General features: G+C 30.8%; 1 protein-coding gene across 1 annotated transcript in view; it reads left to right on the top strand.

Moving 5' to 3' along the window:
* LOC142320079 (uncharacterized) overlaps positions 1-14,116 on the top strand; it is a 138,075-nt gene that overhangs the window by 56,275 nt on the left and 67,684 nt on the right. The window contains exons 5-6 of the mRNA XM_075357753.1: positions 3,592-3,837; positions 5,338-5,504. Of these exons, the coding sequence (XP_075213868.1) occupies positions 3,592-3,837; positions 5,338-5,504 (413 nt within the window). The remainder of the gene's footprint in view (positions 1-3,591; positions 3,838-5,337; positions 5,505-14,116) is intronic.

Raw genomic sequence — 14,116 nt, 5'->3', positions numbered from 1 at the left:
TCTTGACAATTGCATTGGAAGTCTTACTAGAAGGACAAAGGAAGTGAGGAAATAGAAGGATGAAGTTAAGATGAAGATTGAAAATTACAAACAGAATATTTGGATAGAAGTGGATGTAGACAGAAGTAGCAGAAAGTGCAACCTCATAATCCAATGAGATGAGGATGACAAGTATGTCTTGTACAAACTCAGGCCTACTATTCCTGAAATGTGTGGTTAATCCAACTCTAACCATCAAAGTACACTGATATCCACCATCTTATATTCAAATTCAAATAAAATTAATTTACCTTTATTAGGATATGAACATCAAAAAATTCAACTTTACTAATCAGTTGTTTAACGACTGTATGTGACCATGCTCTTACCTCTAGATGGCACAGGGGAGTCAAGTAAATTAACTGAATTTATTTATGTATTAAATATTTATCAACATTTATTACTAATGTTCTAACATGATATTAATGTTTAGTTGATACAAAGTATTATGACTTATTTTTGTTATCACTCACAATAAATGTATAGGCTCATTCTAAATGAAAAATAGATTATAATTCAGTTTATTTAGTGTCTGCTTTTAGAAACAAAATTTAGATGATAATGTTATTTCCATCTTTTTCTGAGTTTTAAGTTTCATTCTGTTGGTTTACAATCACCAACCCTACTTTAATATTCTTACTCTTCTTCCTTCATACTAATGATAACAAGTGATCCAAATATAAATAAGTTAAAGGTGAAAAAAAAAATATATATATATGTATATATATATATATATATATAATAAGTTAAAGGTGAGACTGGGACCAGCTGTCCTGTTTTTCTTCAAATTTTTAATATGGAATCATTTTCATTAATGTAGAGGGAATAACTTCATAATATTTCAATCAATAATAATTAAAATAACCACAAATAACCACAATCACAAAATTAAAATTTCACAAGAGATAACAACTACCGTTTGGTAGTTGTTATCAATATACAATTGCCATTCCACTTATGTCTTTTTATTGTTTCCAATGAATAAACCTATCTCGCTTTAAGTCGTAGTTCAGTCAGTTGTTATTCACTGAAAGTGCTGTGTAACTATGTTTTGTCTGTACAGTTCTGTTAATAACTTTTGTCACGTGAGGTGGAAATTTGGGGCCTGCCTCATAAAGAAGTAAGGGTGTGTGTATACTTTCTTTCAGTAAAACAAAATTCTACCTGTTGGCTAGAAAATTCATGTAATTCACTTGTAATGATTGTGCACTTCATCTACTGCAAAATGGTGTCTCTATCAATTAAAAGTGTGCTTAAAAACAACACTAAGCACACTAACCAAGCTCCTGTAGTTAAAATCAGAGGGCCAGATAAAATCATCAAGACTGATGAGAGCTTAGTCAGTAAAAAAAAAAGAATAATTCTGGCCAAGTATTTCCACAACAATGGATATTCCATGATATAAGGTAGGATTCCAATGTATTTTGTATTGATGGTACTTGACCACTCATCCTGACCTATAGGGGAAGACACCCTCCGCCACCCCTTTGGTTCCGAGCCCTTATGGGCTTTAACAGAGGTCATCTTCAAAACCTCGGCTTTTGATATATTCCAGTCTGCCTCGGCCAGGATGCCACCCAGGCAAATGCCATGAATGATATTCCCGTCGGTGTACTACTAATTAGTGAACACAAAACAATCTCACGCAGCTCACCAAGTCTTAAGCAAGACTGAAAATACCTAACTAACAAAGGAATTGAACTACCTGCTTGTAGAAGGTAAAAGTAAGTTCAACATACAACATGCAATATAAAAATATTACATGGAAAATTAACAACACAGTAACGCTAAAACAAAACAATGACAAGAACAACAAAAACATCTTATAAAACAAAACATCAACAAAAATAGAATAAAAGAGAAATGCAAGCAGAGCTCTAGATCCCCTCAGCAATCCTTCCCTTTGCTAAGTACACTACAAAACTCTCCACTATTGTCCATTCGTCCTGACTCCTCCAGTTTACACAGAGATCCAATGCCAACCTGATAAGATCAAGCCGATGGATGGTCTCTGTACTCATTAACTCGTATTTTGAGTACTCATAAAGAACATGGTAGGTGTCGTCCAATTGTCCATGCTGAGGATACACCCCAGAATCCACCAGGCTGAATTTCTGCAGTCTGACCCTGAAAGCACCATGGCCGGAAAGAAATTGTGTCACATATTTATTAGGATGTGCCCATGAGGCGTCCTTTCTTTTTCCTGTTTAGCCTCCGGTAACTACCATTTAGATAATTCTTCAGAGGATGAATGAGGATGATATGTATGAGTGTAAATAAAGTGTAGTCTTGTACATTCTCAATTCGACCATTCCTGAGATGTGTGGTTAATTGAAACCCAACCACCAAAGAACACCGGTATCTACGATCTAGTATTCAAATCCGTGTAAAAATAACTGGCTTTACTAGGACTTGAACGCTGTAACTCTCGTCTTCCAAATCAGCTGATTTGGGAAGACGCGTTAACCACTAGACCAACCCGGTGGGTTACCCATGAGGCGTCCTGCAAACCAACAATATTTGGGGAGAGATCATGCGTATAATGCCCACCATCTGTCTCATCCCATCTGGCCTGCTACAAGGCATTGCCATGTTATTCAATTTCTTGAACTTTATCTGAAGCCAACTCACTGGACTTCTTAGCAACATATCGCTGCTGCTTCTCAGACACAATTAAGTCTATCAGTTTCACGCCTGCAATCATCAAGATTGCCTCCCGTGAAATAGTACGGTAACCAACCACTACCATTAACAATATTAGGCGTTGAGCCCTTAATAATATGTCCCAATAACTTTTATATTTTAGCCTGTCCACCCAAACAGGCACCACGCATAGCATAATAGCCTCGCACACGCCTTTATACAGAATGCTCATGGTCTTAAAGTTAAGACCCCAATCAGGATTTACTACACGTCGAATACCGAAGAAGACATTGCAGGCCCTCTCCGCGACATATTGAAAGTGCTTCTTAAATTGCAGTTTCTCATCAAGAAACATCCCGAGGTACTTTTGAACCTGAACATACTTTATATGCTGTCCTGCCATCGATCACTTGACCACTCACCAACAACCATCGTTATAAAATAAATTATAATTAAATTATTTACCTAGTGTCTGTTTTTAGGGAAAATGTTAACAATTTTTGTTTGCCAAGATAACATTTTTTATTCTTTACATTTTGATATGTATAATATGTTGTTATTTCCAATCTCTTTTTTAAGTTTTAAGTTTCATTCTATGCCTTTATTATCACCAATTATGTCATCATTATTTTTATTCATATTCATTTACACTGATGATAAAAACGATTAAAAATCCAAATATAAATAAAATTAAATATGAACAAGTAATAATTCTGTAGCCACTAATTATTTAATTAAAGAAATAACAATAAAAGTAATTTTATTGTATTTTAATTTCCTGTAACTGCAACCATAAGTCCAGATTTTATGAGATGGCATCTATTGCCTAATATTATGATTGCAAATGTAGTTTATTACATGAGTTAGTTTGATAAAATTTTTTTTACATGCTGTTATTGTTTGTTACAGAAACACTGCGTCTACACCCAATATTAGGAGCATTACTTCGATACTGTAAAAAGGATTATAAAATTCCTGGAACTGATGTAGTGATAGAGAAAGGTACAATGCTTAACATACCGGTTTTGGGACTTCATAAGGACCCTCAGTACTTCCCAAACCCAGAAAAATTTAACCCCGATCATTTCCAAAATATGGAAGTAATACCTAAAAATGTTTACATGCCATTTGGATATGGCCCAAGGATTTGCATAGGTAATTAATTACATAAGATTTGTTTTAAAATAAATTAGTGCCTTGAGATAAATTAATTTTTTGAAGAATAACTTTCCTTAAAAATAAATGTACATCCCTATCATTTAAATATAAATAACAGCATATTTCACTAAATGTACTTCATTAATTTTGTAATTCTCACATCTGTATCTGAACTAAACATTAAATGGTTTTATTTAAAACACAGTATAATTGGTAATCTTTTGTCATAGGATCACATAGATAGATGAGGACCTAAGTAAAGGCTTACCTAGCTTGAGCTTAAGGAAGTTTGAAAACTTCACTCCCTTGTAATCACCATTAATGTGCAGTCAATTTAAATGAATATTATAGAATATAAACGAATACAAACACTGGAATTTATTTGTTCATAATATCCAGCTCTGGTTTTTGTTTTATACAAATATTATACGCTATATAGATTGCTTAATTATCAGCTTAAACCTTACCGGAGAACATGTCTCATGCGTATCATTGAGTGAGCTATCTTTCAGTACTCATACTTCATGATTTATCTATTTTAATATTATTAACCGTATCTTTATTGTAAATAGATAATGATTTATGGAAGTAGAGAATGTGATAAATTTAAATTAAGATGCAGCACATTTTAGTGAAAATAGCTGATGTAACAATATTATTGTCAACATTATTTTTTTCAATTGAAGTCTTCATAAAAAAAGAGAAGAGTATTTTTAGCTTCTATACTTCCAGCTACATTTGTCAGAAGACAAATTAATTAATTTTTGAATCAAGGCTGCTGTATGGTTTCATTCCGTCTAGTATGCTAAGTTGATTTGCATAAAATAAATTATTCAATATAACTTTAGTATTCAGTTTAAACAAGCTACATTCATAACATGTATTTATTTGAATAATTTTGACATAACTGAGTATTATTAATAGGATGTAGCGTAATATACTTAATAGTAAATTAGAGAAAAAAATTACAGACATAATGTTGAAAAATAAAAGCACCCATTAATGCTAAGAGGCTTGTTGATAAAAAAAGAGTCAGAATAATGAACTGATAAAATGTTAAATTCTATTTATTCTGTAATTAAATGATAAATATTCTATCATAGTACGTTACATTTAATAATTTGTTAATAAATGTTTGTTACATTCAGTTTCTTTAAAATAAGAATGTATAAATTTCAATGTAAGTTAGTTGTCATTCACTCACCTCTGCACCATTTAAACCATTACTGTATATCTGCACGACCTTAACTCATTTTATTGGTAAATTTAACACAGTTTTTGTCATTAATAAGTATAGTATTTAATTATGCAGTATAATTAATGTTTTTTGCATTAATATATTTTCTATGCATGATTTATGATAAAATTTAATGTCCTAATCAAATCTCTAATTACATTATAGGATGAAAAATAAATGTTTATTTTCATAATTTTTCATGTTAACAGTGATTACCATTCTTCACAGATATGATTATATACATTTTTTTTTGTTCACAGCAATGAGATTGGCAATGTTGGAAATGAAGATCATTTTGGTTTCTTTGTTGTCACATTATACAATAGAATTAAGTGAAAAAACAAAATTACCATTAAAAATGTTTAAAATATCAGTATTCCCAGGAGTTGATGGCGGAATCTGGGTGAAGTTTAAAGACCGGCAATTTTGAAGTTCAAATTTGGCAGTAGTTGTAAGATAAATAATTTTTTTACTGAGATCATAATTTTATTATTAAAACAACTTGCTTTTATTACTATTAGACTCATATCAGCAGTAGTGGCTCGTAGCTAAAATTAATGGGGGGTGCTGCTGAAGAAGATTTTTTCTGGGCCTTTTCATGGCCATTGTTAAAATTTTATGTAAAATAAAAGAACCGACAAAAAAATGAATCAAATAGAATAGCTGGAAGCGGGATAATAATCTAATACTACACTTTATCATATTTAAGATATGGTACATGGTTTTTAAGCACATTGTGGTTAAAAACTGTTTTCAGTTTAAACGAATAAATAATAAAATGTCAACACAGATAATATTTTTTAGTTTTATTAGATAATAACTTAATAAAATGTCCACTTAAAAACAGTATAGTCCAATGGTGCTTAATTTAAATCTTTTATATTCAAAGAAACAAATACGTAATTAATTTTTATTAATTACCATCTCTGTCACCCTTCCAGTGTGTTTTTGGACAGATTTGACAATCAAAGAGTCTTTGCTTTCCACCATCTTCTGATCACTACTGAAAAAGTAACTAAATTACTTTCACATTCCTTCCACTGACTAAACTAGAAAAAGGAACAAACAAGGAATGTTCCACACACACTCAGAGTAAAAAGAAACTACCTTCCACCAGCACACCAGGATCAGCACTGCAGGAGTAACAGTGCTCCCTTTCTCTCACAGCCTTGCGTGCAGCTTCCTATGTGTGCATGCGTACAACAGCCAAACACCATATTGCTGTTCCATACAAAGATTTTTGTATGTTTTTCATAAACTGGGAGATGGCTACTGACATTAAGCTTAAGGATTATATATTGTACAAGTATAAAGAAAGAATTGAAGAAAAAAGGACTCATTATATTAAATATTATCGATAATATCAAGTGGAAATAGAGGGTGCTGCAGTTCCACAGTGCCTATAGGCGAGCTGACACTGCATATCAGTAGTTATTAAAAGCTTTTTTCTAATGTTATTTGTTATACATCAAGTTTAAATCTTACTGAATAAATTTTTAATTTTGTCTAATAGCGTCTTTCTTCTTGTTATCATTCCTTTTTCTTAGCCAGCCTTGCTATCATTCATACAACAATGTATATGTTTATTGACAATATAACATAGCATCTTACATATACATATAAATTATTATATATTACATATGTATATGTGTGTCTGTGTATATTTGTTCACCTGATGAAGTAGTGCCCACTGCAAAAATGTTTGTGAAACTTAAAAATGAGGGAAAAAGCAACATTTTTTTATTTGATTGATAGTTATATTAATTCTACTGCTATGATGATTATTTTTTTCATTTTCCTGTTTAGCCTCCGGTAATTACCTTTCAGGTAATACTTCAGAGGATGAATGAAGATGATATGTATGAGTATAAATAATGAAGTGTAGTCTTGTACAGTCTCAGTTCGACCATTCCTGAGATGTATGGTTAATTGAAACCCAACCACCAAAGAACATCGGTATCCACGATCTAGTATTCAAATCCGTGTAAAAATAACTGACTTTACTAGGACTTGAACACTGGAACTCTTGAGTTCCAAATCAGCTGATATGGGAAGACGCTTTCACCACTAGACCAAGCTGGTGGGTTGCTATGATGATTATCAGTAAGTTATTCTTTAACCCATATTTTGCCATGCTCTGATGCACTGATCATAAAATTATTTCTTAGGTTTATACTTGCGTGATTTCTTCTGAACCATATATATGATTTTTGACCCTAAGGTATGTTTATTTATTGATTTATGAAAGGTTGTGAAAGTGCAACTTCAACAGAAAAGGGTGTCTAAATTAACACACTGATTTAAATTAATATTTTTTCACATTTTTATGAATCTAAATAAAAACTAATTAGAACAGTAATAAGGATACAATATAAAAGGTTTACGTTTTATTTCGTTTAAATAAGATAAGTTTACATAAAGAAATTATAACTATTTTTGAGTACGTAATAATCAATTAAAGTAATATTGTACATTGGAGTTTATTCTTATATAAATTATTTAAAGGTCATCTCAGAAGAAGCAAAAAGTGATTAAATTTAGTGAAATATAACATAAAGTATGATTACCAACAAAGAAGTTTTTGCTATTATTTATCATTATGCAAGATTGTTATTAAAGCAGGCTACTTAAAAACAGTAAGAAAATATTATTTCGTGTAATAATAATGCAAAACAAATTACGTTATGTTATCGCAACTTCAGCTGTATATAGGTTAGGTGGGGCTATGGAAATCTCTCCTTCTACTTTAGTTCAGAAAGCAAATTTTCCATCTTTAATCAGTATTCCACATTGTGTTATGTTCTATTTCTATTTTATGTGTTTTAGTTCTGTTTGTATGTCTGCAATCAGTAGATTATGATCTGTATATTCACCGACCCAAGATAAGATTTTACAAATTCTTCACACTATTTGCAAACCACTGATTTACTAAAATATATCAATTTGGTATCTTTTTTTGGATCTCCTAAGCTTTTCCAAGTGTTTAACCTTCTTTTATGATTTTTAAACCATGTATTAGCTATTCTCATCCTACTCTCCTCACAAAATTCAATCAGTCTCTCTCTTTCACTCCTTGCCCCCATTCCACATTTTCTCTTTTTTCTTCTCCCACTATGTATTTCATTCTCTGATCATAATTGTTATAATTTGCCTTTTACCTAATCATCACGCACTTGATTTGTTTGGCCGTATACTCTCTAGCAACTCTATATTCTAGTACTTATGAATAACCAAGTGTACATGTGTAATTAATGTTACATGGGTGTTATTTTCATCATGAACATGTATTATGTTAATGAAAAAAGACCTGATGTAGACACTACATGACTTCCTTGTACGCTTGCTAAATTACTTATACACATTTTTTGCTGCACTTCATTTAAAATTATTTCGTTTGACAGTGAGATATGAGCCTCCAATTCTTTAATAAAGCGGACAGTTACACAATTGCATTGTGGTGGATACCACATTTTTTTAGTGACTGTATCAGCAGTATTTTATATATTAATTTTGTTTCATGTTACTCAGATATGAGTAATCAGATGTTGTGTAAGTGAGAACGTGTCGGATCTGTAACCATGCACACATCGGTTCAAATCAGACTTCATGTACATATATATTTTTGTAACTTTTTTAAAATTTAAATGTGTTGATTTATAAATAATTATTAATCTATATAAAATTGTTTTAATTAAAATGAAAAAGTACGTAAAATTTTATTTCACTAATAACTTCTGATTTTTATTGATTTTTTTTTATTGTTATTTATTGTAAAATTCTTTTTTACAATCAGAGGTTAATAGTTATATTAATAAATCAATACATTTAAATTAAAAAAGAAAAAAGTTTAAAAAAATATATCTGTATGAAGTCGGATTCGAATCTATCTGTCTTCACCTTATAAGATCCAAATATTTCATTAATTAAAATTTTACTTGGTTATAACTCTGGAACCAATGAAAATTAATACCACTTATGATAGAAAAGCTCTCGTTGATGGCGGCTTATTAGTGCAGTTAAGAAAAAGCCCAAAATCCATTTTTTTTTGTTGGATTTTCGGCCTTTTTTGGATACTTTGCTCCAATCGATTTCAATCAGAAGGGGAGGGGCACAACTAGATGTTACAGCAGTCCTAAAACCAAAATTTCAACATCTTCTAAAATATTCTTTCGGAAACCTTGCATGATGGGGAAAAACCAATATCATATTTTAATTCAGGGCGAAAAATACTATCAGACGTCTGTATAACCAAGATTCAGTAAATCGTGAGGTAATGGGATTATAGGATTATAAATAATTATTAGGCAGAATAGAACCTTTTTCATATAACTAACAGTTCCGTGAATCGCAGACTACTTAAGGTAATATATTTAGTTTTACAATAAAAATTAATCGATGAAGTAAATATTAAAAATAAAGTATAAAAAAATTTTAAACGTGCTTTTAAAAAATCTAAAAAAATGGATTACCCAGTATTCATAAATAGAAGACAATTTTGTTTTCAACATAATAATATGTATAAAGTTGTCATTTATTATTGTTATTCATTAATAATATTTTTTTCTAATAAAAATATTAAGTCATAAAACAATAAATGTAGGAAAGGCACTGGTTTTTCAGTCAATTTTACATCTATTTTATACACTATGAAAGAGATTGGAAGAGAAACAAAATGATTATCAGAGTTATAGGTAAAGTTTTGCAAGACCAGAATGAAAAGCATGGGGCGCGCTTTCATATTCACTAACTACATAAATTCTTTAAATATGACAAAGGTTTTGATGCAAATGGAAATGGTAGCTTTAATATCCAATATCTAGTAAATATCTGTGGATGAACTAAAGTTGAGGTGCAAAATAGAATTGAGGTCGCGCAATAAACAACTTTATATATTTTGTTGAAAACAAAATTATCTTTTATTTATATTTACCGGGTAATCAGATTTTTTAGAAGCACGTTTAAATTTTTTTTGTTATACTTTATTTTAATATTTACTTATCGATTAATTTTTATTATAAAATTAAATATATTATATTAAGTAATCTTCAATTCACATAACTATTAGTTATACGGAAAAGGTTCTATTCTGTTGGGATTATAATTATTTAAATAAATTTAATTTAAACAAATCGATTAATTAAAAATGAAATTCTTTAAAATAAACGTTTAAAAATAATTTTTTTTATAATTAAAATTATTATTGAATGTAACTAAGTAATTTCTATTAATCTTATTTAAATTATTTACAGATTTATATACTACTAAGTAAACTTAAATATTCACAACAGCCAGTTTTATTTTAAACAAACATACACTTGTAAAAAATATTCAAACATAACTTGTTAAAAATAAATTTGCATTTATTAAAATTATTAATAATTCCACACTTAACCTTGATGCTCTTAAATTGAATGACAGAGCTTCATTTTAACTTTCAGTTAATATATCAGCTACACACAGCTAATTGTTTATATTTAGGCATAAACAAACTATTAGCTAAATAAACTTTTATTTGAATAATAATTGTTTAAAGGAGTTTTTATTATAACATTGTACAGTGTAAATACTGATGTATTGCCATTCACAAATCTAAAATATGAGAAATTAAAAAAAAAAACTTATTGTTATACAACTACATTAGTGAAGTAAGTTCTTTATTTGAAGTAATTAAGCTATTAAAAGAAGGTGGTTGGAAGTAAATTATGTATTTGAGTGATAAATATGTTATTAAAATTTCTTCCTATTAGAAGAGTAATATGACAATAATTAAAGTTAAAATTTACATTATAATGCTATATTTTTTCATAGGACACGCCATTACCGCTTCAGTGACAGCTGAAAATAGTAATATTATTACTACCAACGATATTATTGTTATTTATTAATAATATTTTTTTTCTAATAAAAATATTAAGTCATAAAACAAAAAATGTAGTAAAAGCACTGATGGTTTTTCAATCAATTTTACAACTATTTTTAATCTATTTTATACACTATGAAAGAGCTTGGAAGAGAAACAAAATGATTATCAGAGTTATAGGTAAATTTTCAATCTATCATATCACAACGCGCTCACATTATGCGATATGAATCCAAAATTAACTCTTCAAATGAAAAATTGATATAATAAAAAAATAAAATAAAAATGATCGTACTGGTGAAAAATAGGTACTTTCTTTAATTCTTCCTACAATGTATCTTCTTAAATAGTTTTAATGTTCAAACAAACACATCTACCGGATAAAGAATAGTAAGCGTATACCTACTGGAAAAAGGTGGGCTTTCTACTCCTGTTTCAAATCAAACAAATAACCCATCGCTAAGCAAAACGATTTGGTATAAATATATGTTTTCGGTTATAAATTTCCAATACGTTCGTTATATATATACGGGTTTTCACACGATTCATTTTAATGTCCAAAATTAATATCAAAATTATAATTTCACTCAAAACTATATTTACGCAAAAAGAATATCGGGATTTTAATTTGTTAAAATATTTCTTGGACGAGGGAACAGTGTTGATTTAAGCCTAGCATTAAAGAATATAAAGGACAGTTTTAGTTGCACATATGACCTTAGATCGATTCACTATCTTTCTCCTTGAAAGCGCCATTAGCAAAGATGACTCCTGAACGGAAAACCTTCTGCGTTTTTACAGTTTGCTAAATGTGAATTTGCAGTTATAGTTCAATGTGGGTTCTGCAGAAAGTTAATGGTGATACTTAAAGCGACAATAACATTCGTCGATGACATAATCGGTTTGAAACGACCTGTTGTATACGTAAAGGGAAAAGTACCGGACGACCGAGAGTGTCAGAAGAAAATGTTGAACGTGTCAGGGAGTCTTTCCTGCGTGCCTCAAAAAATTTGTTTGGAAGGCCGGCCGCTAACTAGCAATGTCGGTGGAGAAAATGTGGAATGTTTTAAGGAAACGTTTACTACTACTACTGCGTCCACTACTATTTTTTTTTTTCAGCTGTTACAGGCTTTGAAGCCCACCGACTACGAAACGCTGTAGCATGAAGATGACTTTCTTGATCGTATTGTGTTTGCGATGTCAACATTTCATCTAAGCGGAAAAGTTAGCTCCCATGACTTACATATCTGGGATCAGAAAATCTCCCGTGAACTCTTACAGTGTCAGACGGACTCCTAAAATTAAATATTTTATTGCTACATTCCGAGGAAAGTTTATGAGCCGTTCTTTTTTCTCTGAAGCAAGCGTAACAGGAGTTTTTATTTGAATGTACTGCATGCCTACCTCTTTCCTCAGCTGCAAGTTGGAAAATTTTATTTGACAGCAAGACGATCCGCCGCATCACCGGCATAACTCTGTAATCTGTAAGCGACCGGTTGAGAGACGTTTTCTCCGAACGTTGGATGGGTTGGCATGAACCCGATGACAGAACATGTTTGCGGTGACCTCCATGGTCACCCGATCTGACTCCCATGTGATATTTTCTTTTGGATTGTTTTAATAAAGGCTCTTGTGTATGTGCCTCCGTACCTGCTTATCGATCTATCTGATTTGAGGCACAGGATCGAAGGGACAATCGCTTCTATTAAGGACCTCGCTTCCGTTAAGGAACTGTTCTATCGCTTGGATGTGTTCCGCGTGACGAAATACGCTTACATTGAACGTTTGTAAGGAAAACTATAACAGTTACTCTTTCATTTTTTGTGATTTATTACTATAATTTAAAGATAAAGGATATCAAATAGCTTTAAAACGCCGATATTTTTTTTTGAGCATCCTGTATTATACATTCTGTACAAAAAAAAACCAAGTTTGGTCGCTTCTTTATTTGTTTGTCAGGGTCAATAAAAAACCTTAATGCCATAAAAAATATTAGTTGAATCGTTCCCACGTACTAACTAACTTTCAAGCCTCGATTGAAAAATGAAATCTAGTTATAATGAAATATTCAAATCGTTTAAAAATTTGTTGTGCTTCCGGTATCAGTAAAAAACTTCAATAACAGTTTTTAGGCCCCCTTTCATCAGGCACAAAGATCTACTAGTACTTCTTATACAGAAAAAAGGATAATCGACCCACTTCTTTAAAAAAAATTTACTTGTCCCGCTCTGGGAACACATAAGTATCGGAAATTGTTGGGAACAGATATATCAAGTACACGATACATCGATATCGATTTCCGAATTATATTCCGATATTCTGATCGTTATTCTTAAAAGTGTGCTGTAGTTATGGAGCCGAAAAATTGAGTCATTGATTTGTATCTTCTTAAACCATCATGCACCACAGATTCCTTCAAAAATATGTAAAAAGTTATCAGCATCTGTTATTAGTAAATGCTCTCTTAAATTAGTCTCGCTTCCCTGAAAGAAACGTACATCTACTAATGTAGAGCTCAAGGATAAAACAACCTGTCACTTTTTCTTGCTTTGATTTCTTTATATTTATTACTTACAACAACTGAAATCAAAATCTATCACAATGTAGACAAAAATATCATGTGCGACACTATTTTTTACATTTACTATGTACAAGTACTCTGTGGAAGTAATTTTATACATTTTTATTTAATCACAAATCTAACAGTGAAAAACACAGGAGTGTCGTTAGGAGTATATAAAACAGCTTATTGAAAGTTCGTTTTAATAAGACAAGCTACAGAAAGTTGCTGCAACAGAGACAATAAGTAAGAGATATCCTAAAAGAAAGGTAACGGTGATGAAATAAAAGATTTATTCTAGAACAGGCTGAAGAGAACAAAATATTTTCTTTAACCTAATTTTCGATCGGCCAACCTGATACGGTAAAGGTTTAGAGGAAAATGAAAATGTTTAGATTTTTAAAACAAAGCAAAGAAACGACTTTACAACTCTCTAATTACTTTTTTCTAATAAATTTGTATTTATTTTTTTAATGCGCACAGATGTCATAACATTGTTGTAGGCGATCTGACATAAGATGCAAGTAATTCGTATAAAATGAGGCTGACATTCTTAAAATAGACTTGCATTCCATGACACCTTACTAATGAAAGTGAAAACTTAAGAGGAATCCTGACT

This window comes from Lycorma delicatula, chromosome 2 (assembly GCF_047948215.1).
Source record: "Lycorma delicatula isolate Av1 chromosome 2, ASM4794821v1, whole genome shotgun sequence".
NCBI lineage: Eukaryota > Metazoa > Arthropoda > Insecta > Hemiptera > Fulgoridae > Lycorma > Lycorma delicatula.
This window is presented reverse-complemented; position numbering and strand designations above follow the sequence as displayed.